Source organism: Haliotis rufescens, unplaced genomic scaffold (assembly GCF_023055435.1).
Source record: "Haliotis rufescens isolate VD_foot unplaced genomic scaffold, xgHalRufe1.0.p SCAF_8, whole genome shotgun sequence".
NCBI classification, from domain to species: Eukaryota; Metazoa; Mollusca; class Gastropoda; order Lepetellida; family Haliotidae; genus Haliotis; species Haliotis rufescens.
The window spans coordinates 26,382,432-26,407,854 of NW_025964372.1; the positions used below are offsets into that span (position 1 = coordinate 26,382,432).

A 25,423-nucleotide genomic window follows, 5' to 3' on the forward strand; every position below is an offset into this window, starting at 1 on the left:
ATTACTTTTTTATGATAACTTTCTAGTTTTAACGATTTATCTGTGATATTCTAGTTATTTTACTGTCCATTGATGACAGGTTTTATTAATTAATAATATATAATAACTTCTCGTCACGATATGGCTGAAATATTGCCGATGTGACGTTAAGTTTAACTCACTCACTGTTGCCTATCACATAGGTCATTCAACATTGTGACAAGCATTCAGCAAACAAAATGGTTCGCTTCAACTGCGACAATAAACCAATGGTCGCAAAAATCAACAAACCATTTCGATATAGCTCCTAGCATGATGAGTCTACTCCGCACCCTAATCCTGCATTGCCTCGGATACAACATTTTGTTTAAGACAAAGTATGTTTGTGCTCAGTAACAAGTAACTTACTCTCTATATACTACTCGCGCGAGGGTTACCTACATTTCAGATTTCGCGCTGGGGATCACATACGTCACCCCTTTGTTTCCCTATCCAGCTGTTTCCAACCCCCTATCCCTTACAATTAAGTTTCCTTTTCACCATAGCTCATCGCTACCCCAAGAAAAAACCCTCTCTCTGTCCTGCTGATAACCTTGACATGTTCCTCATCTGTTTTTGAAGAGCATAGACGTTTCGGGATCCAACAACTTGCTTTTTGTACCCTTCATGCATTTTCATCTTGTTCTATGACCAAAATTTGTTTCATACATATTCAAAATTCGAGGAAAAAATACACGAGTGTGTTTTCAAACTGAGAAGTCAGTTTCCTTCAGCCAAGGTAATACAACTATCCAGCATCAAACAAAGTACATTTTGTATACAAAGTAGATTTGACAGAGGAACTATCAAACGCTTGCTGAGTCCTTCATTAAAGTGTGCATAAGTAGTGCATAATATATACGGGAGGTAAAAAATCACTAAATATAAGTGAGCTATAATTCTTTATTCCCTGTGCATAAAAGAATTAGTTTATAATATCAACAATGTGTAGCTCTATTCACACAAATTAATAACCAAAAAACATAAACGTATTCATTAAGCGTTTTTTTCAATGGACTCAATTCGGACAGTGTCTCAATTCTTTGAAGTACCCCATAATACCAAGCCCACCCCATAATCTCTAATGGTCCGTCCGACATGGACGTTCCATAACTGTAATTGTCCGAAATGTAGGACTACTGGAGAAATGAGTCAGTGATAGATAATTTCTTAAGTACATGCTATTAAATACATGCTAACTATTTGAGAAAACATATGTAAAACAAAAGCTTTTGTAGGATTAATACGTCAGCACGTGTTTTGAATCTATGCCATGAGCATTGCCAACATGATCAACAGCAAGGAAACCATACTGGTTCCTGCGGCACCGGAAGTGGGAAAGCCAAAGTCATTCTTTTTCACATCGCACATTCTCAGCTTGCCGAGGAACTCCATTCCAGGTTTAGATCTAATCGTGAGACGTCTGACAAAGCTTGTGACATCTCCTCCACGCATGCATGGATGTTGCATGTAGTCCATGACCGCCATCTTGCATTCAGGTGTGCACATGTTGGAAGCGAGGTTGCAGTTGGTGGAGACTGCCTTGTAGAGTGCCCTAGACTGAGCATCGGCTTGAAATAGAAATCCCCAGACGTTGCAATTCCCCACGGTGATGCTCTCATCCCCACACATGTTGATGCTTTTCCACGACAAACAATTGCCTTTTTTCAGAGCGTGCTCGGGATAATACCACAGGAACCCGAAGCACATTTCATCAGATGTTGCATCGCCATAGAATACCCATTTCTTCTTGTATGTCGACTGGAATGTGCAGGTGGTCACTAAGCTATCTCCGGGAAGAATTTGAACTGGTTCGTCAAATCTGTAGTGACAAAAAAGTATGGGTGTTATAAATATGAAGGAAATTCAGAGTATCAGAAAATGATGATCGTTACATCCGAATTGTATTACACATTCTACCGCCTCTGTTGTCCAGTTGTAGCGCGTCTGCCCGGAGATCGGCAGGTTCGGGGTTCGATCTCCAGCCGCACCATACCAAAATACGTTAAAAGATGGTACTTGTTGTTACCCTGCATTATGTTGTTACCCTGTACCCTGTGGTACATTTATGTTAAACTGCGACATGGTATCTCAGTGGGCTAGCACTATAAAATCGGCATTAGTCAGGACGAGTACACGCAGCAACACATACATGCACGTTGCTATAATTACGTGCAATAATATTGAAGGCGACGTCAAATCCCATTTCACATGACCTTGTTAAACACTGACAAAAACGTTTATCATTATTTGGTGGACCGCCTTTTCTATATCTCACTTCAAATTCGTCATATCCTAGATGGTTATATCACTGAGAATAGTTTATCTTTGAACAGTATGTACTATCTTTATCGTTAACTAACCGGTGCCTTCATTAACAGAAACGATGGCAGATATCCGGGAACCATTAACAATCACGATAATTTTGTTAACACTGTGTGAGTTAAACAACCTTTGAACAATACTCTAGTTTTGTCGTGGCTTGTGTGACGCAGGTCTCAGACGTTTGCCACTTTGATGTAACACATGAACATAGAAACATTGTCTGGACGAAACCACTTTCATTCGATTGGATGATTGTGTCCAAAGGGACAAAACTCTGCACATAGGATTGCGGTGCTTTAGACGACTACATGTACTTCCAATTAACTAATAGATTGAGAGCCTAGGAAAGAGTGACGGTACTTACAGTGAACAAAATATATTTCAATGTACAGGAAAATAATGTTTAACCTAAACACATACATAAAAACGAAAGCAAACTATGTTTTCTGGTATGCACAATAAGCAAACAAATAAGTTAAAACCCAATGACGTCTGCCTAATGCATCAATAGCTAAGTAACAAATGTTATATCGCCAGCACATCGATTAGGTGTCTCACTCTGGCAGTGTGGGTTCGAATCCCGGACGGGACTCAACCCAACAAAAAGTACTAGAATCTGTACTTTACTGAGAAAGTATTATCAAAAATATACATTTGACCACATTCCAAATGGCATTGTGTGTTCATCAATAGCTAGTTCGTCAATATCACGATCCGGCATCGGACCAGTTGACGGGCAGGTGGGAATCTGTCGCGATTGTGACATGATCAAAGGGGTGTTAGTTCTGAGCTGTTGAAAGTTCTATTATTCATTGAAACCCAAACCATTTGGTCGCCTATCACAACCAATGCATATGTTGCTGTGGACTAATTCTAGTTCGGAATCTCCACATATTAAGTTCTTACTGGAAGTAGAGAGGGTTGTCATAGCTGTACTCTGGTTCATTGGTCAGATAGCGGAGCCTTTGTCCATTTCGGATATGCTCCACGAATCCTGCTCTGCCTGTAACGATAAACATATACATTGACTATCAATTGACTATTAACGCCAGTCTCCTAGTCATCACAGTTTCATACGTGTTTGTGACCCACTAAACCTGGCACATATTAGCAATACGTCAAAAACCTTCATAATAGTCTGTTTCTTTAGCATTAATTTTTTAAATGATGAAATGAAGCAAGATTTAGTGGTATGCTCCAATTTGAGAAACAGACTCGTTTTTGAGGTTTCAGACGATTACATGATTTGTTTGTTTTTTAACGCCGCATATTTAACGCCAATATTCCAGCTTTATAACAGCATTCTGTATATAATCGACAATCCTTTACCAGAGCTTTGTGTGCTGTTTAACGTCGCACACAACAATATTCGACCTATATTCGAGCATCAACCGCCGCCATTGGGATACAATGACAGGAATCAATTAAATGAGCGAGGTTGATTTGCACACTGATTTTGTTTTCACAACCATACCTGTAGTCCTTGGTCCCAGAAAGATAATTTGGCAAGTTGGTACCACTTGGGGGGGGGGGGGGGGGGGGGGGGGCAAAGGGACATATGCATTTTTGTACAGCCCAGGATGCATTAGTCATATTATGATATGATAGCAAGGTTTTTACGGCAGCTTTTTTAAAGAAATGACCTTTGACATTTGAGGGTGTCTAAAAATAGTAACAAATATTAAACATTGGAAATGAAAGATTGTGTATGTCTTATTGATACTTTAATATCATATAGCCATATGTATGCTCATCTGGGTTGTGAAATGATAATATGTAATTATTTTAGACCTTTTTCGTAAGTTGGACATGATTTTGTCCACCACAAGGTATCAAAATCCACATAATAGAAAATAGAATCTGTTAGCAATCTTTATTGTCATTAAGGTTTTGTCTACTGATTCTCCATCCACAATTTCATTGAAACACAACTAAGTCACGGTACTGAATTCATGGTACCTACATGCACTAGTGTGTCCAAGGTCAAGGTCAACATGAGAGAACATGAACATGTCTAAAAAGTCAGAGATAACATGCAATCCCTCTTTATGCTGAGTGTTTGAGATTCGTGAAGACTCTATGTCCATCTTGTTAAAGAGTGAAGTGCTGTCCTAAGAACTGTCTTCCAAGGTAAGCTGTTCTTCAACAAATACAGGCTGGATCTTATAGAAGAGCATGGGGTGAATGACTACTGTCCTTGTGTGGAAAAAACTGGAATGTCGTTCAAAGCCCTACTCTCTCACTCACTCACTCACTCAATCACAATGTTTAAAAAACATCCTTTATCTTTCATGTTGCCAATGTCTTCAATAGTTTAACAGGGAATTTTTTTTCCAGGGTTGAACAATTTATGTCAAGATATTTTCACTGGCTATAGATGTTTAAAACCATGGATTGACATGCTTAACACATGGATTTCATTCAAGTGCATTCGAGACATTCCATTAACAGTCTAGCCTATAAGTTATTGAAGTTAATCAGAGACTTGTTCTATTTTACCTTCCTAAGTGAGCTTTAAGGAAATGGTTTATTTGTTGCTTAACGCCACACACATTTAGGAAGGTTTGCAAAAGATGTGTTTTATTCAGATGTTGTGGTGCCTTTAAAGGACATGGTAGAGGGATACCCCCTTCAAAGGTACTGTTCGACACAGCGAATCGCATCCACTTTGGTTTCAATTAAAGGGAGGAAAATAACGAAAATCATGTGAACCACAAGTGTGATAGGCATTACTTACCCAGATAATGCATATGGTTCAAGGCTGTTGGAACATAGATGGGCTCTGTCATCAACCTTTGAGTGCAGTCAGAAGTGCATTCTCCTCTGAAAGTGACCTCCGGTCGTCCAGGGGGTATTGCTAGATGCCACTGTCCGACTGACATGATAGAGCCATTATTCGGTCTCAAGTTGGGAGTGTAAAAGAACGTCATTCCTGAACTGTCCTTCCACCCACTCACTTCGTTCGGGTTGTTCCAGTGAAACTAAAAAAACAGAATGGAAATGAAATTAACAGTGGAAGAGAAAGTTGTTGTCAGGCGTGATGGGTTGGCATGGCTCCGCGCGATCGGATCCACATTCCTTCAGCGCTGTCAGTTCCACAGGTTACATAGCTCCACGTTGAAAATTATGTTTCTCTCCTGATGAATTTAATCCACAAGAAAATACACGGAAACTCTCTTTAATCTGGACAGAGATGAATGAACAATTTTCCGGATCAATGGAATGTGAGAATGGTCTATCCCATAGCATGTATGTAAAGGTTCCAAGCCGTGAGAATCTGATAGGTGGATTTACACTGCTGTATAATTCAAGATACACACCATAATCCCGTCAAAAGGTTCCACTTTAGAAGAGGGGCACACGAGAATTACTAATTTGCCTGGTCCAGACTGGTCGAGAATATTTGCAGCGTAAAACAAGTAACAAAATATAGAAAGAAATATTGGTCACTAGTACCTCAAGGGCAAACCGGGTAAATTTTGATTTTCCAAATGATAGTCCAAACTTGTCGTTGAGACATTCTCCAGGAGACCCAACTGTCCATCCTCCTAAACCAGTCGTGCATCCTCTCCCTGCACTCATGCCGCACTTGTATGGTGCGTTTGGAAGTGCCTCTGCAAAGCAGAAATATGCATATCAATGTAAACACTACACCCTTTTTCAAAGAGATTTCGAAATTTTAATACAATTTGTTTGCTTGCTTTTTGGTAAACGTCACACTCAGGATCAAACAACTCGGTGATTCATTCAAATTATTATAAGCAGGGCGGTCGGGTAGCCTAGTGGTTAAAGCGTTCGCTCGTCACGCCGAAGACCCGGGGTTGATTCCCGACAGGGGTACAATGTTGGGGAATTGACACTCTGTCAACCACGTCAACGAACCTAACACCCATTAAAGCGGCTCTTACGGCCATTATCCTCACCCGGAATCGCCACATACTGCAAATACGGAAATCGTACAAAAGAAAATGTTTCTATCTTATGTTTTTTAGTGTTTTTCACTGCGGTGAAACCGTCAACAAATTGTTGTCAACTTAAGGCTGTTGCAACGCACCTGTCGTGTCTGCACAACCGGAGACTACGATGTGATGCATGACGTTGTCGTTGTCGATGAGAGGCTTGCTTGCAATGTAGTGGTAGTCGCGGTCAGAGGGGACGTCGAATATCATGCACATATAGGTGGTGTCCTCTGCCGGGACTTCAGTCTCAGGGAAGCGAATCGTGAAGTTCAGCACATCTGTAACGGCAGAGATGAATAATGTAGACAAGTTAGTTTCTCTTCTTGTGTACATAGACAGGCAGGCAGACATATGGAATAAATGCAAAGGATACTTGGTCATCAATTGATCAACAAACTTACCTGGCGAGTTGATTGCATCACATTCCAGTTCTGCCCCTTTGCACGACACCCAATCATTCTTAGTTGCGCACGCAGCGGAGCTATAGGGGTCACACACACCTGGAATATTTAATAATCACTATTAAACCAAGGTCGTTCTCCACAAACCGAACACACATTGTGTAAACGTGTGCACATGGGATATAAACGATTTTGTTGCTACCGTATCCGTACACCATCCGAGTCCTTAATAAAACGTCTTCAAAATGACATCATGCCCGTTATTTACACCTGACGAATGACACTGATGAATAAAGGATGATCATAATGACTTTCAAGATGAATCACAAAAAAAACTCTTGTTCAGAGTCAATGTGAAAATTAACCAAAATGCCGAATTATCACATTTCATAAAAGACTTCATGAATCGTCTTATGAACCGTGAAGATCCAGGTAAGAACAGGCCCTCATCAACCCATGCTTATCGTAAGAGGCGACTCTGATAGTAAGAGGCGACTAATGTGCTTGTTTCTTGAGGCTCGTTGACTTGGTTGATGCATGTCATCGTATCCCAATTGCGTGGATTGTGTGCTCAAGAGTCGATTATTTACAGACCACCGTCATATAGCTGGAATATTTCAAACAACAAAGAAACAAATCCTGTGTGTTACTGGGCTCATTATCAGGGCTAACACGGGATTCGCTTCAACGATTAGCTGATCCTGGCACAGCTAAGGAACGAGTTAACTTCAAAGACGACTGCGAACATATTTCCATGCCAATAATAACAGTCAGGTAGTTAACTATTTGACCTCTCTGTCAGCAATATACCAGCTGTATCAACAGAGGCTCGAACATCATCTGGGCCATTTATTTGATACTCAACGCTCCACGGAGCCTGACCACAGGCCCTCTTAGTCGGCTCTTACAGCAAGCATGAGTGAGTGGCACTTGGAATCACCAATGTTATATTTAGTGGGAAGAAAATAAATCTTCTTCATGTTGCATACCTGGGTGCGTTATCTGAGTCGTCCTGGAAGGGACATTGCCACTGCCTGCAATCCACTCACAGTCTGGGTCACCCAACTCTTGACCGTTGGTCATTCCATCGCCATCCGAGTCTAAACGGCACAAGGCTTGTGTCCACTTGATACATAGAATATAAAACATTATGAACATACATAAACTGAAAACTTGCATTTTGCGACAGATGGTCACGGGACTATGACTATTTTGTTCATTAGTTTTATAAATACAAGACACCAATCGCAAAATGTATAAGCATATTTTTACAGCTATACCTTTGTAGCAGGGCGCGGACACCCTTACTTTGTCGGTGCTGACTGGAATTAACCTCTTTGGTCATTGGAGAAGGCATTCGACCTCGGATAAAATATAAGAGCCTCCATTCGAATCCCATCACAGGATATGGAAATTTAGTATGGACACGAGACTATTATTATTTTGCTCAATTGTATTTTTTAAAATATACACCAATCGGTCGCTAGATTTAAAGGAAGACTAAACTAATACTATTATCAGTAGCATACCGTATGTCCATGGGCAGCGAAGTCTTTGCCAAAGTCGTTTCGTCTTCCACCTCCAAGAGCGTTGATGTGGCCCAGACCATGCCAGTAGAAGTTGGCTCTGCAAGGATGTGGAACCCGCTCTCCATTGGGAAGGCGCTTCCGGTATTCGCCATACCCTGACACACCGCACGTCCCAAGAAGCAGCAGGAGAATTGTCAGCGTCCTGGCAATAACATGAGTACTGTATGGTATTGGTCAAACAGGTACATAAATTGAGGACAAGCAATGTGTTTGTCAGTTAGTAAATAAAGTAAATGTTGTTGTCACACTTTATTACAGATAATGACCAAATGTACTGTTGAAGCACCTACACACACATACACAAACATCACATAAAAATATGTTGTGAGTTAGTTTGGTATCGGAGTATACTTTGAACCTTATATTTGTTTTTTTTAAATCTCCGGCTAAACCCTGTCAATGGTCGCCAGTGACTAAAGGGATGGTGTAAATCCTGCTGGGGTCCATGCAGGTAGCAAAGGTACTGTAAGTCCCCATGGTCCCCAGTATGGTGACCTCACTTTAGTTGCTGTGATATATAGCCCAATTTTATCTATTGTAATGTTATGAATTGTCATATTGTATGGTTATGTACTAGTTTTAAACATATGTCTGTGATAATCTAGTTGTTTTACTGTCCTTCGCCGACAGAATTTTATACAGCTTACATATATCATTAAAGTCAAATTTTGTCTCGTCGCGATATGGCTGCAATATTGCCGATGTGACCTTAAATATTAACTCACTCACTCACTCACCTTATACAAAGTGCCTGTCTCTACGGCACACACCGAACCTTGAAGGGACCCACTTAATCTAATTATTGCACCGACTGGTCGACCATTACCGAGCACTCAAGCCATATAATGGAGTTGTGGAGTGTACTGATAGCATGGCACAATACCTGAGCCTTAAAGCGTTGCCAGGCTCTTACTCTTTCAACAGGACGAATGTAAGATATTGTCGCTACAAGGATAGCCGAATTGATACTGTTCATAAGTCTCTTTATGTATCGATCAATAGTAAAAGTTTAACTAGGTCTGTGGCAATAAAGGGTCCAACATAGTGATTCACCCGTGAAAGGGTAATACCCGTGAGCCATTCATATACCTAACACCGCCATTATGTATAGGAGAATGTCCGAAATCTCGCGATAATTTTTGCACGTGAAGCTTGTTCGAGGCCGTTAGGCCGAGAACAAGTTTCAAGTGCGAAAATAATCGCGAGATTGAGGACTTTCTCCTACTTAAAACAAAGTTCGATCAAGTTAATGCCTCAAACTAATGTTCAAGTGATGTTCACTCTACTGTGCTATACTATGTGACCGTTCTTGTTTAACTATGGGAGGGGAACCTTTCAAGGAAGACTATGGGACGATTTAGTACCCATACTCAAACTATTGGAGTGTCAGCAAAATGATCGCGTCTATTCAACTGTCATTAAAGTTCATGCAACTTTGTTTTAAGCACTGTTAATGCGCCCAACTGAATCTGTTTGTTGTGTTGGTTCACAACTACAGTTTCCTAGACAAACGTCCATGCACTCAGATGATGTTTACTGAAGGTGCATGTTGTCTGTTGGACATACTAGACATACGAAGTCGAATAGATAGATCATGTATGGTTTATATGAGAGGGCATTATTTTAACTATTGACACCTTAAGGATTTCATCAACCTATGCTGGTAGTAGTAATATGTGACTTAATGGAGCAGGTGATTAGATTTGGTAGATTGTGTTTCAGTAACAACTATATTACATATGTTAAGTAAACATTGAATACCCTTACAAACTGCAGTCGTACATAGAACATGTCACCACTTACAGGATGGCGTGTCAGCTTAAAAGGGGACTCCACATTCTGATGCCCCATTTCTTGTACCGCGTAGGTATATATGTTGTTTGTGACCGGTTCCACCAGTAGGGTAGAATATGCTTACCTTTTCGCAAACACCTTGTATCATCACTAGTTGATAGTGATTCATAAACACATGCTCATGATATAGCCGGAATCGTACAATCGACTCTGCTTTTGGCAGAGATTTCTTATGAATATAGAAAGAATTGTGCCGCTTCTATCTAATGCCATCTCATAATATTGCCATCTCTTACAATATTGTGTCTGCATCCCCCTTCCATGATGAGCAAAATTGCAACCGACACAATTTGGTGGAAGGATTACTGATCGGATTTGTGATTGATCCCATCTGGGATTCAAACCCCGACCTACAAATCCTGATACCGGTACGTGTGTGAGTGAATGTTGTTTTATGATACAGTCAGCAATGCCACGGCTATGTACAATATAACAGTGAGTCTTATGTCTTAGAATATCTTGCCTTCAGTTTTAAGAGGTATCACAGATGTGCTTATTATTAACAAGAACTTAATGTCATCTTGATTTTTCAATAGGATTATTGAGAAAAAATATTTATATGTACATGTATGTAAATACGAGCAGCATAACTCACAAGAACAACCATCTGAGAATCATCGTTGTCTTAATGAATTCTACCGGTAGAGCAGGCATCATTATAGAACTACCCGTTTGCGAACACTTGGCGTCATCATTTCAGTTAGCCATTCTTTTCTATGTTACCTTTTTAAGCCCTATGAAATCTTTTTCAGGAGATATTCTGGCGGTGACATTTTGAATTCTAACACAAAACTATTCATGCGAAGTGTTCACATTGCGTAAGAACGTTAATTATTGCGACCACATATACAATACACAACTTCATTCAATTAATGACTACTTGTAACAGTGACTAAACACCATTTCAAAGTCGTGTTTTTAGTTTCCATTTTATGTTCTTGAGGGTTGACAACTGACTCCATGGCTTTTAATGAGATAATGTGTTGGTCATTTTCCACAAGTACGTCGCTCTCCTACGGTAGACAACAAAGCCTATTCGAGGGAAAACACCGCTACAAGTGAACCAGGAATCCAGGCTAAAGTGAACTATTCACTGAATACTGCTGTCACACTATTTATAATGTTATTTGTAAAAGGGGCATACTTATAGTGTAGCCACGTCACTTTGACACTTTCATTTTGTAACTTATTAAAACTTTTCAATGCTACTTAAGATTTTATTTATAAATTTACGGATTAGTTACAACAAATACATATCACTCGCCAGTCAGGCCTGGGGTTACTTGCTACACTTGCCAACCATTTGATATTCGGGGGTGGGCTGGGATTTTGTCTAGAGATTAGTTATCTTTCAGTTACAGGTGCAAAACCAGATATTTTTAAAAATACAAATATGAGCCTGACTATTTTTGTAAGAAAAGCACCTTGCAAAAATATAATTTTTGTGGCAGACAAGCTCTTTATCATTATCATTATTTCCGGTGCCTGAAAGGGGCATTAACCCATTCAAGAACTAATTCAAAAAATGTTTCACTATAACGACTTTCGTTTGTTCGTTTGTTTGTTGTTGAACGTTACACTTAAAATATTCCAGCTATATGACGGCGGTCTGTAAATAATCGAGTCTGGACCAGACAATCCAGTGATGAACATCATAAAAATCGGTCCACGCATTTGGTATACGATGACATGCATCAACCAAGTCAGCGAGCCTGACCACCGGATCCCGTTAGTCGCCTCTTATGACAAGCATTGGCTTTTAAAAACCAGCTCTCACCCAGATCTACACGGGAACCATCTAACAATAATTGATGAAAGAGAATAAATCCATTAGGAGCTATAACAATATACATATTATTACAGTTATACACATCTGCCAAGATCCCGTTATATTTATAATGAGTTGATGTAACGCAACTGTATAACTCATATTCAGTATATCATAATGATCAAATTCAAGTGAATAAAGTTTCACTCACCCGATCATGGCTGCGTGAGTCTAAGGAATGACACACACTAAACCTGTCTGTACCCACAGTATACACGGATCTCGTTCTATATACATACAACATTGCGAAATACGTCTCGTGAGGATCACGTGATGGGGACATACACATGACACTTTCCGGAACACACACCCCTCCTGAACTTGAAGCTTATTTAAGCGTGTTTGTCAAAGTGCAGGATTGTTTTTTGAGCGAGGATTGTCCTTTAGTGTATGGGTGAAATATACAAGTCATTGCTCAATACGCTCTTGCGAACTAGATCTCGGTACGATGTTTTAACCGCCGTCATATATCTGGAATAATGCTGAGTGCGGCGTATAACAACAAACCAACCAAACCAACTATGTTTTACGATATGCTCCCCTCAAAGTGTGTTCATAACTTCTAGGTAGTACAAAGCTTTTGTGATAAAAGTATATCATATATCAATCACTGGTTCAGGACATTATCAAGTTTTGAAAAGTTTGATGTTTCCATGGCTAATACAACATTCCCTCATGATAACTGAAAGAGAAAACTACAGGGCTTGTGTTTCCAAGACAGGAGTTGGGAAATTTAATTGTATCCCAAGTTTTAATAGATAGATAACCGTGGAACCATGATCAATTTCCTAGCTGGATATATGTACCTAAATTAAACATGATGGCAACTTCTGAACCAAACTGTGTGACAAGAAGGATTATTACACTAACACATTTGGTCAGTTTCAGTTTCTGTCACGGTTATTGTAGAAGTCTTTATTCAGTCAGTATACCTGTATTGTAAGCCCATGCACAATGTATGACTGAATACGGAGAGCCTTACTATTTTCCTATTACAGTGCAGATACGGAGTTTGATAGGTTGGATGAACAGCTCCTAAATAGATACGAACATTACTTCTAACAAGGGCATCCATGTTTGTGTTATTTGTTTTATGTCCAGAGAAACAAGCAAATTGCCTAGTGTTTATTTGTGAGTGTGTTTGTTGTTTAACGCCACACCAAGCATCGATCTACACAATTGGGACACGATGACATGCTTCAACCAAGTCAGCAAACCTGACCACCCGATCCCGTTAGCCACCTCTTACGGCAAGCATAGTCGCCCTTTACGGCAAGCATCGGTTGCTGAAGACCTATTCGATATGTTATCTAAAAAGTCACTCACCGAATCTGATTTTCTCAACACAACTTCTGTTGAGACACATTCGTGTTAAGTAAATGATTGCTCATGTTTAGACTCTGAGGCTGTTTGAAAATATGTCAATTAGTACATTTATGTATTTCACGTCGTCAATAGTCTCTGAATAGTTTTCTTTTTTATTTCAGACTTTTTATGTCTGTGAGAATATAGTCCTGTTTGGGATTCATGCAGGTACCTAAAGTACTGTAAGTCCTCATGGTTCCAGTAAGGTGGACCGCCTCCGTGGTCTAGTGGTACAGCGTCCGCCGGGAGAGCGGAAGGTCCGGGGTTCGATCCCCTGCCGCGTCATACTAAAAGACGTTAAAAAATGGTACTTGTTGTTACCCTGTCTGGCGCTCGGCATTAAGGGGCTAAAACAAGGACTGGGCGGCTCAGAGTCAGTATACTGTGTCTGAGTGGGGTATTCATGTTAAACTGCGGCATGGTATCTCAGTGAGCTAGCACTATAAATCGGCATCAGTCCGGACTAGTACAAGCAGCCACACAAACACATACACGTACATGCACGTCGCTATATAAGTGCAATAATCTTGGACGCGACGTTAAACCCAATTTCACCTCACCTCACCCAGTTAGGGGGTCTGGCTTTAGTTACTGGTGGTATATGGCTCGCATTTTAATAATATAAAATGTTAAGTTAAAGTATATATGTTGGTTAGAAGTTTTAGTGTTTGAATTTGTTAGTTTTTAGATTTCAATCTGTGATATCATGCTTATGATTTCTGTCCTTTGTGACGGGTATTTATCTTTCAATTTGTTCTCGTCATCATATGGCTGAGATACTGCAGATGTGACGTAAAATATGAACTCACTCACTGTGAGTATAGTATTTCCTGGATGTATATTCTTGAAAGCATGGATTCAAAGTAAAAGACACATGTACTTTATTCAAGTGGATTAGACACATGTCATAAACAGTCTGACCTATAAGTCAATGAAGTAAATCAGAGATCCGTTCTACTTTACCTTCCCACGTGTGCTTAAAGAAACGGTTTGTTTGTTGTTTACCATCGCAAACCTCAAGAAGGTTCTCAGTATTTTCATTCACAAATTGTGGTACCCTTCATAGCCATGGTAGAAGAACATGTTATCTGCACCTCCTTCAACTGAAACCTGAACTGTTCCACACAGCGAACCACATAAACTTTGGTCTCATTTAAAGGGAGGAAAATAACGAAAACCATTTGAACCAGAAGTATGCTTCACTTACGACTATGCTTGTCGTAAAAGGCGACTAGCGGGATCGGGTGGTCAGGCTCGCTGACTTGGTTGATGCATGTCATCGGTCCCAATTGTGTGGATCGATGCTCATGATGTCATTCACTGGATTGTCTGGTCCAGACTCGATTATTTACGGACCGCCGTCATATAGCTGGAATATTGCTGAGTGCGGCGTAAATGATAGAGCCATTATTCGGTCACAAGTTGGGAGTGTAAAAGAACGTCATTCCTAAACTGTCCTTCCACCCACAATCTTCGTTCGGGTTGTTCCAGTGATATCCAGTTCCATGATATACAAAAAAAACATATTGGTAACTGGTACCTCCAGGGAAAACCGAGTATATCTTGTTTTTTCTCCAAAACTAGTCCAAAGTTGTCCATCCGCCAATACCAGCCGTGCATCCCTTATCGGCATTCATATGGTGCATTTCGTATTTCTTCTGCAAAACATAAATATACACGTCAATGTATAAGCTACACAACTTTTGATATTCGAAACTGTTTTTACTATTTTTGTTTAACGCCGCACTCATGACCAGTCAACTCAGTGACTGATATATCGAGAAGCATCACCCGTTTAAATCCTATCAAATACGTATCTGACAAACCGATCAATTAAGTCGCCTCTTACGACCATAATTCTTACCCAGAATCCCCAGATACTACAAAGGTTAATCATACAAAAGAAAATGTTTCTAACTTATCTTTTAGGCATGTGACACTATCGTTTCGGTTTCCACCTCCAAGAGCGTTGATGTGGCCCAGACCATGCCTGAAGAAGCTGGCTCTGCAAGGATGTGGAACCCGTTCTGCTGATATTCGCAATACCCTGACAAAAAGAAACAGACAAACTGTCAGCGTCCTTGGCAAGAACGTGAGCATGGTAAGTTTTGGTAGCTAAAAGGTATATTGTCAGTTATGGTATGCAATATGTTTGTCATTTTGTAACCCAAAATTTTTTTTCCACAATATTACACATAATGACTCGTTTGCTATAGTACTTGTGCTCAACTGATACCTTGAACATCCACATACATTACATAATATACTACTCAAAAGAAGTTAAGGATCACCCGATTCTTTCATATTGGTAATGTTAATCTGTCATGGCATGAGAGATTAACTATTGTAATATGAAAGAATCAGGTGATCCTTAACTTCTTTTGAGTAGTATATTACGTTGCCACTCTTGCTCGGACGTTGTTTGATCGGAGCTACAACATGGGCTTTCAAGAAGTTTTGAGGTAGACATGAGGTCGACATTTTCAAATTTGACGCATCAGTGACAAAATGATGTCCGATGTTATTTCCTATTTGCCATATGGTCCCGTATCGTTTTGTATAGTGATTCATAAACACATGCTCTTAGTGTTGTCGGAATCGTACGATCAACTCTGTTTTTGGTAGAGATTGAGAGAGAGGGAGTGTGTGTATGTGTGTGTGTGTGTGTGTGTGTGTGTGTGTGTTGTTGTTGTGTTTTTTCCCAAGGACGCACACACGCCCTGAAGTTACTTTCGTGCAACTTTGCAAATGTAATTATTTTACCGCTTGGTCGATCATGTCACAGGTATACAATGCAAGTTGTGTGCTTGTCGATAGCATGGCGCAATACCTGGGCCTTGTTGCGTCGCCAGGGCCGCACCTCTGCTTTTGTTTGTGACGCGTTGCTCTTTCAATAGGACAAATGGAATATAATATCGCTACAAGAACAGCCGTACCTAGAGGGGCTCTTTATAAGTCTCTTAACATTGCGATCAAAAGCAAATATTGAACCAGGTCAGGGCTGTATTGGCAATATACGTTCAGACATTGTGACATACCCGTGAAAGAGTGGTTTGAGTATGTCTGTGCATAATCACCTACCGATTCCCACAGATTCCTACATACGTTTGTGTACCCAGATGATGTTTGCTCAAAGTAAATGTTGGCCCTTTATCACAACAATACATAAACACGCAAGAAATATCCGGGGTAGAATAGGTCTACAGCAACCCATGCTTGCCGTAAAAGACGACTATGCTTGTCGTAAGAGGCGATTAATAGGATCGGGTGGTCAATTTGCTGACTTGGTTGATGCATGTCATCGTATACCAATTGCGTGGATCGATGCTCATGATGTCAATCACTGAATTGTCTTGTCCAGACTCGATTATTTACAGACCGCTGTATGTGGCGTAAAACAACAAACAAACAAACAGTTTTGTTCATGGCAAGTCCTTCCTTGATTTCTTCAAACTGACTGAACTAGAACGAGTGACAACTGCAGAATATGTTTTAGTTTTTGTTGTTAGTGAAGAGTCACTTTCAATTTTGCTTCTTTGCCCCTGAAATGATTTATTCTTTTGTTGTTTAAATGTTAGAAGTTTCGTTAATTGATTTTGACACACATGACATTACCGATGATAGATGATGCTAGATGTCTCCCTTTGCAATTTAATTTCTGCTGTGTGATAAGTGTTGTCATGGCCGTCGCCACAACCACAGAGTGATCGGATAATTTTGAATCATGTCCAAACCTTTGAACTATAAAGTATGAGTCGATTGGTTACATACACCTCCAGTTCGATGTTGACGTAATCAGCTTTTGCAAAAATAAACAGATAAGTACTTCACAGGATAATGTCATCATCTCTAGTTTAACCACTTAACCGCTGTTACTCCTTGTGTTTTCAGTTCCTCTGAAATGTCATGCTCAGAGATGCCAGACAGGCAACGAGCTTTGTAACGCACAATGCCTCGACAAGAGTTTTGTTCACAGACACCTCAATAATGGCAACTTAATGTATACACAGTAAAAAAAGTGTTGCACCCCCTATACTTTTTCATGGAGGGGTGTTTTGAAAGGGTGTAAAGATAACCGAATTAATATTATAACCAGGATTTCGTGTATACCAACAAACCAGTGTATTGTCTATACAATGAACTTAAATGGGGTATTCCATGACCTTATGGCATGTAATAATCTCATGCTGAACTTTTACGAAAAATGAACGAACAACGAAGACGCATTAAGTATGGTGACATCTCAATAATTTTTAGTGACCAAATTCATCCAATAGGGTAAGAATGTCATATGGAGATTTGACGAACACAGCTCCATGGGCAGCTGCTGCCACTCCTCGTGTAATGCTGCTTCCAATTCACGCAAGTTCTGTGGAGGAGGGTCCCGACGATAAATCAGGCGTCCCAAAATGTCCCATACATGTTCCAGAGGATTCAGATCTGGACTCATTGCTGGCCATGGAATCTGCGTCAGAGCATTGTTGTGGATAACCTGGGTCACAGCTCGTGAACGATGTGGTCTGGCATTGTCATCCATGAATATCGGTCTGGTGGCCAGTGGATGATTGTCAAAATGGGGCACCACAACTGGATTCAGCACCTCTTGGATGTAGCGCTCCCCTGTCAAGTTGCCTCGTATGGTCACTAAATCAAGCTTACAATTAAATGAGAAGCATCCCCAGACCATAACAGATCCACCTCCATATGGTACAGTTGGCATGATGTTTCTTGCAGTATAAGCTGTTCCAGGACGCCTCCATACTCTCACTCTGCCATCCACAACATGCAGAAGGAACCTGCTTTCGTCCGACCAGTGGACTCTTCTCCAGGACCTCAAGTTCCAGTTCTGTCTCAGTCTACACCAGGCTAGACGTAGTCGTTTTTTGGTTGTCTGTGAGTTTAGGTCGCTTGATAACCCTTCTGGACTTCAACCCTGCAGCTTTAAGACGATTTCTCACGGTCTGGGTACTGAACTGTTGACGAGGAAGCCAAAGACGTTTCAAGGTTGTGCTTGTAGCAAATGGATGACGCCTTACCACCCTCAACAACGCTCTGTCAACTCTAACTGTGGTCTTACGTGGTCTGCCAGAGGGTCTGCGATTCCTTACATCATTAGTTTGTGCGTGTTTTCTGACCAAACGGCTTATTGTTGAGTAGTGATGTCCGGTTCTTCTGCCAATCTCCTTGAACGAAAGACCTGCTCCATGAAGGCCAATAATCTGCCACTTGACTGCTTCTGACAATCGTCTACCCGGCATTGTGGGTTACAATAAACTGGGCTGTCAGAGAACATCTTTTATAGGCGATGTTGAGCTTAAGAAGATACTGCAATCTGCAAATGTCATGCACCATGCAATTCACGTGCTGATTGCTACGTTTTGGTGATCATCTTCCCTCCGAAAACATTACACATTTAACATCAGATCCCCAAGGAATACCTACCATTAAAACCAGAGTCGGGCGTTTTAAATGTTGTGATGTATCAAACGTATTAATGTGAGGGTGCAACACTTTTTTTACTGTGTATAGTTAATAACAGATTGAGAAATTGCTGTCTCTGTGAACGCTCAACAAAAGGCGAACCGTTCTGAAGACGTGTCACATTCTTCACTTATTCACAAATTCGAGAAACAGCTTTGGAAATGGCGAATGGATTAAGCTAATTTGGTTGAAGGCTACAGGTGTGGTACACTCCAGCAAGTATCACGTGAAAAGCTTTATGGGTTTATCAAAATTAAATGTCAGACTGGTTCGGTCCAAAACAAGAAATTAGAAACATATAGAATTCGGAGGTCAACATAGTCAGATTGACCCACGAGTCACCTCCTCAAACAAAATACATTTTCATATTCAAAACAACTTATGCACAGGGCTTGCCATGAGCAGCCGAAACAGGCCCATTATTTACCACCGGTCCAAGTGAGTGAGTGAGTGAGTGAGTGAGTGAGTGAGTGAGTGAGTGAGTGAGTGAGTGAGTGAGTGAGTGAGTGAGTGAGTGAGTGAGTGAGTGAGTGAGTGAGTGAGTGAGTGAGTGAGTGAGTGAGTGAGTGAGTGAGTGAGTGAGTGAGTGAGTGAGTGAGTGAGTGAGTGAGTGAGTGAGTGAGTGAGTGAGTGAGTGAGTGAGTGAGTGAGTGAGTGAGTGAGTGAGTGAGTGAGTGAGTGAGTGAGTGAGTGAGTGAGTGAGTGAGTGAGTGAGTGAGTGAGTGAGTGAGTGAGTGAGTGAGTGAGTGAGTGAGTGAGTGAGTGAGTGAGTGAGTGAGTGAGTGAGTGAGTGAGTGAGTGAGTGAGTGAGTGAGTGAGTGAGTGAGTGAGTGAGTGAGTGAGTGAGTGAGTGAGTGAGTGAGTGAGTGAGTGAGTGAGTGAGTGAGTGAGTGAGTGAGTGAGTGAGTGAGTGAGTGAGTGAGTGAGTGAGTGAGTGAGTGAGTGAGTGAGTGGGGTTTAACGCCGCATTTAACATTATTCCACGGCGTGTCAGCTTAGTGTGGGAGGAAAGCCCGAAGTGATGCAGGTTTCAGACTTTTACCACTTCGGTGAAACCCACGAGCACGGGTAAGGTTCTGACAACCCCAGAAACATCGGGGCGAACCGGGATTCGAACCCACAATCATAGGTTTCTGGCGTGCCCAAGGGACGCAACTCTGCACAGCGAATTGCGGCGCCTTAGACAACTGGGCCACCCGTGCCCCCGGTCCAAGTGAAGGAAAGGTCGAAGTGTTGTGTTCGGCCACAGGAACACAGTTCTTGGCTCCTCAGTCACCAGACTCCGGCCCTTCACTAACACAGAGCAAACAGAGCAATCAGATTGCCCAATTTTATAGTTTTGCGAAACTAGGAGGAAGTTACTTATGTAATGTAGTGTACGACAAAAAAAAAGAAGAGAACTGGTAAAATCGTAGTGAAGGTGTGATGACGATAAATGTTCGTAATTTAATTCGGTCAGACCAATATCTGGTGTGTCCATCAATACATGCACGGCAGCTTGACGGCATACTGTTGATAAACTTGCGTATGGTTGCCCTGCGTATTATATATAGGAGCAGATTTGAATACGTTGTGCAGAGTAATTAATGAGATAAGACGATATTGTCTAGGTTCGCGCCAAGGTCTTATTGCAAGAAACGACCAACACGTCAAGAAAAAAGTGTTCACAAAATCGACAAGCAATTTAAACACTTACATTATTCGACTTATAACTCTGAATGCGGTGCGGTTTGGTAGCCTAGTGGTTAAAGCGTTCGCTCGTCATGCCGAAAACCCGGGTTCGATTCCCGACAAGGGTAAAATGTGTGAAGCCCATTTCTGGTGTCCCCCGCAGTGATATTGCTAGAATATTGCTAAAAGCGGCGTAAAACCATACTCACTCACTCTGAATGTAAATAAGGTCTGGGTGTGGCCGAAGCAGCTATTTTAAAGATTTTCAGGAAGTAGTTTTTAAATACTTGAACATGATCAATCCAAGGATTTTATCAAGTGTGGGTAAATTGATGAAATATATTGCATTTTGTGTGTTCAGCGCCGTACTCGGCAATATTTCAGCTATATGACGGCGGTCTGTAAATAATCGAGTCTGGACCAGACAATCCAGTGATTGACTATCGGTCCACGCATATCGGGAGACGATGACATGCATCATCAACCGAGTCAGCGAGCCTGACCACCCGATCCCGTTAGTCGCCTCTTTTAGCAAAGCATAGTCGCCTTTTGTGGTCTAATGGTAGAGCGTCCGCCCGGAGTGCGGAAGGTCCGGGGTTCCATCCCCAGCCGTGTCATACCAAAAGACGTTAAAAGATGGTACTTGTTGTTACCCTGTCTGGCGCTCGGCATTAAGGGGTAAAACAAGGACTGGTCGGCTCGGAAGCCCATTTCTGGTGTCCCCCGCAGTGATATTGCTAGAATATTGCTAAAAGCGGCGTAAAACCATACTCACTCACTCTGAATGTAAATAAGGTCTGGGTGTGGCCGAAGCAGCTATTTTAAAGATTTTCAGGAAGTAGTTTTTAAATACTTGAACATGATCAATCCAAGTTATTTTAATTATAGTATATATGAGATCACAACAAATCAAACTGTAAAACGTTCAGCATCAGTCACGGGCTTGCTCCTTGTTTGAGTTTCTCTTGAAATTCTGGAAATTAGCCCTTTTCAGATTAATCTTCTCTCTCTTCATACTAGCATATTGAAAAGTATGTATAGGTTGTCATTATTACTCAAACTTAGAAATACAATACAAATTAGGTTTATGATACGTCCAAAGGATTTTATCAAGTGTGGGTAAATTGATGAAATATATTGCATTTTGTGTGTTCAGCGCCGTACTCGGCAATATTTCAGCTATATGACGGCGGTCTGTAAATAATCGAGTCTGGACCAGACAATCCAGTGATTGACTATCGGTCCACGCATATCGGGAGACGATGACATGCATCATCAACCGAGTCAGCGAGCCTGACCACCCGATCCCGTTAGTCGCCTCTTTTAGCAAAGCATAGTCGCCTTTTGTGGTCTAATGGTAGAGCGTCCGCCCGGAGTGCGGAAGGTCCGGGGTTCCATCCCCAGCCGTGTCATACCAAAAGACGTTAAAAGATGGTACTTGTTGTTACCCTGTCTGGCGCTCGGCATTAAGGGGTAAAACAAGGACTGGTCGGCTCGGAGTCAATATACTGTGTCTGAGTGGGGTATTCATGTTTAACTGCGGCATGGTATCTCAGTGTGCTAGCACTATAAATCGGCATCCGTCCGGAATTAATACAAGCAGCCACACACACACATACACGTGCATGCACGTCGCTATATAAGTGCAATCATCTTGGACGCGACGTTAAACCCCATTTCACCTCACCACACCGCCTTTTACGGGCGTGGCTTGCTGAAGACGTATTAATATACTGCAACGGCGAGGATATATGACGATGCGGTTGTATACACTTCTATATTTGTTTTGTGTAAAAACGCTCCAATTCAACAGAATATAGCTTCACTTACCCGATCATGACTGTCCTAGTGCAACGAATGCCGTGCATTCAATGTGCCTGAACTCCTTATATACACAAGCCAGGGTGAAGGTAAATACAGCGTTGTGACATACCTACACACACACACACACACACCCTGAACCAGACACTTACCTCAACTGGTATATCACGTGGGGATTGTTTGTGCAGATTTGCGTCCCTTTGACGGGACAGAAACCTATGATAGTGGGTTCGAATCCCAGTTTGCAATGAATATGTTTCTATATTTGTTGTGGGTAAACGGTAAATAGATAATCCTCCCACAACAGACCGCCTCCGGAGAGCGGACGGTCTGGGGTTCGATTCCCAGCCGCATCATACCAAAATACTTTATTAAAACAAGCACTTGTTTGGCTCGGATTCAGACACTGTGTACGATTGGGGTATTCACGTTAAACTGCGGCATGGTATCTCACGGAAAGAGCACTATAAAATCGGCATCAGTCCAGACTCGTACAATCAGCCACACACATACACACGAGCACGCCCTTCGCTTTCTAAGTGCAATAATCTTTAAAACGATGTTAGACCCCATTTCATCTCACCTCATTCCGCACCAAGCTGACACGCCGTGATACATTCTTTAACTGAAACACTGGTAAAAGATACGTCAAACCCGACACACTCACTCACTTTCTCTCTCATGTGCTGGTCGGGGCGGTCGCGGAGCCTTGTGGTTGAAGCGTTTGCTCGTCACGCCGAAGACCGGGATCGATTCCCGACATGGGTACAATGTGTGAAGCCCATTTCTGGTGTCCCCCGCCAAGATGTTGCTAAAAGCGGCGTAAAACAATATTCACTCACTGACTCATGTTCTGGTCAATTCGAGAGCGTAATGGCTCAATACGACACTGCGAAGAGACCACTATGCCTTAAACGTATGCTCCATTCGAAATAATTTCTTCTTTTAATTATTATCTACAAGGTAATCATTTTATTTAACGAAAAACGAAATCACAGATAAAGGAATACATTCAAAGTTATTTTGTCCTGTGTTTCAAGATTCAAGAACTGTGCTAGTCAAACGAATGACATACATTCAACGTGTACCCCTATATATACACAAACTAGGTTGGAGGTAAATACAGCATTGCGAAATAGGTGACACATTTCGGAAAACACACCGCTCCTAAAGCAGAATTCTATTCATGCCTGTCCTTTATAACTTGAAACTATATATCCTTCCCGTCTCCTTTCTTCCCCTCCTTGGCAATTGGTAAAGCCACAGGTGGATCTTACCTTATCTGGCACAAATCAACTACAATATCCACCAAAATAGATTCAGTTATGAAGCGAATATGATACTTACAAAACTATTTTTACAGGTGGATTCAAGGATGGTGATGGTGATGCTGTTGCTCTATCCGAATATCAGACTTGAACAGTATGAAAAATAATTGGCCTCGTCGTTGAACAGTACCCTTGACCAATCATGTTCCTGCAAACGTCACACAGTTTTAGACGACCTTCCCCTAGTTCACTGTTGTTGATGGACCTTGGTCATTCTACTGTGACCCTCTTTGTTTGTATATTTGTTGTTTAACGCAAGCTATATGCCTGTGTCCCGGTATAAACTTTCCCCCGTACAAATTCTCCCCAGGAGAATCTGTCCTGAAATAAAATCTCCCCCGGGCGGATATATTTCGCGCCCCCTCAGAATAAAGTCTCCCTCAGTGCCTAGAATATCATGGTGCAACCATGTTTCTGTTAAACATACAACATCATAACTATCTAATTCAGCACTGATGAAATCTACTTTGTCTTTAAGACTGCGTACGTTTAGATGTATACCATAAGTCTTTAAATCTGGACTATGCAAAGGTCCTGGATTCGGATGGATATCACCGCAGCAGAAGAGAAAAAGTAAAACTAAGAATGATAATCGGAAATTATATCAGCAAAGTAACTCAAAATACAGATAAGTGTGTATCATCCTCCCGAAATGATTCGCATGTAGAATAGATTCAAAAACACCCATCGCCAGCCTGTATTGAACAATATCAACCGGCATCGTCAAAGCAAAGTGCACAATCATGTAATTGTTACAATCGGGCTGGCGGTGAATCTTAATGAAGAACACCTTGTTAAAAAGACAAATCGAAACTGATTTGCGTAACTGATGACCGCAACATATTGCAAAATTTCAAAATAGTAAAAATGATACAGTATAACCTCATACTGACGAGAAAACAAGAACAACACAGAGAAGTAAAATAGCACGTCATATAGAAATGAGATAAAGTAATCTGTGAAGGGATTCATACGTTATCTACAACTTAAAAAACATATTGAACTGCAGGGCATAAAACGACCGGGGGAGGAAATATTCAGGAGGGAGATTTTATTTCGTAGGGTGGGGGAAAGTTTATTTCGAGAGGGGCGGAACTGTACCGGTATAAATTCGCCGGGGGGAGATTTTATTCTGGGGGCGAATATATTTCGTGGCAGTCTGTAAATAAAAGGGGTTTGGACCAGACAATCCAGTGACTGACATCATGAGCATCGTTCCACACAATTGGGATCAAATGACATGCATCAGCCAAGTCATCGAGCCTGACCACCCGATCCCATGAGTCGCCTTTTACAACAAGCACTGTCGCTTTTTACGGCAAGCATTGGTTTTTGAAAACCTATTCTACCCTGCATATTTACGGATCTGACCCTCTTTGACAAATCCTAGAGCCACACTGTTTAACACGTTGTGGCCTGTCCCTTGTGTGCCCAGTCTGGTGGTATAGTTGAAGTAGTCACGCAATGATCAGAGGTCTGCACCCGAGCGTTCTTGCATTATGGACCTGAATAGACGAGTCAACCAGAAACTGGAGAACATTCTTCAATTTCTAAAGCATTAGCTCCTGACTCTTCAAACGCAAAGCAGCAGGCAAGGCTTGGTTTCAGTTCCCTTACATCGGGGTAAGCCCTTCTCGAGAAGCCCATAATGAGGCTTCGAGTGATGCGGCATGGGTAGCCAATCCTAACCGACCTTAGGGGGAATACGCATCACTTTGTGTGAATGGGATATATGCACACTAAAGCAGCCGGTAAGAGAGAAAAAATGGCGGCGCAAGTATAC

General features: G+C 41.4%; 1 protein-coding gene and 1 long non-coding RNA gene across 2 annotated transcripts; both read right to left on the reverse strand.

Annotated features, from left to right (window-relative positions):
• Positions 1–907: 907 nt before the first annotated feature.
• LOC124143451 (DBH-like monooxygenase protein 1) lies at positions 908–12,148 on the reverse strand. The gene is made up of 9 exons (XM_046512427.2): positions 12,126–12,148; positions 8,233–8,452; positions 7,693–7,828; positions 6,704–6,802; positions 6,398–6,580; positions 5,800–5,957; positions 5,081–5,324; positions 3,250–3,346; positions 908–1,840 (listed from the first exon to the last, which is right to left on the reverse strand). Exons 1-9 carry the CDS (start codon positions 12,131–12,133, stop codon positions 1,285–1,287), a joined length of 1,701 nt encoding a protein of 566 aa, XP_046368383.2. The 5' UTR covers positions 12,134–12,148; the 3' UTR covers positions 908–1,284.
• A 2,055-nt stretch (positions 12,149–14,203) lies between these two features.
• Positions 14,204–22,420, reverse strand: LOC125376917. The gene is made up of 2 exons (XR_007219378.1): positions 22,322–22,420; positions 14,204–15,386 (listed from the first exon to the last, which is right to left on the reverse strand). It is a non-coding gene; the product is annotated as an uncharacterized LOC125376917 (long non-coding RNA).
• Between the last annotated feature and the right edge of the window lie 3,003 nt (positions 22,421–25,423).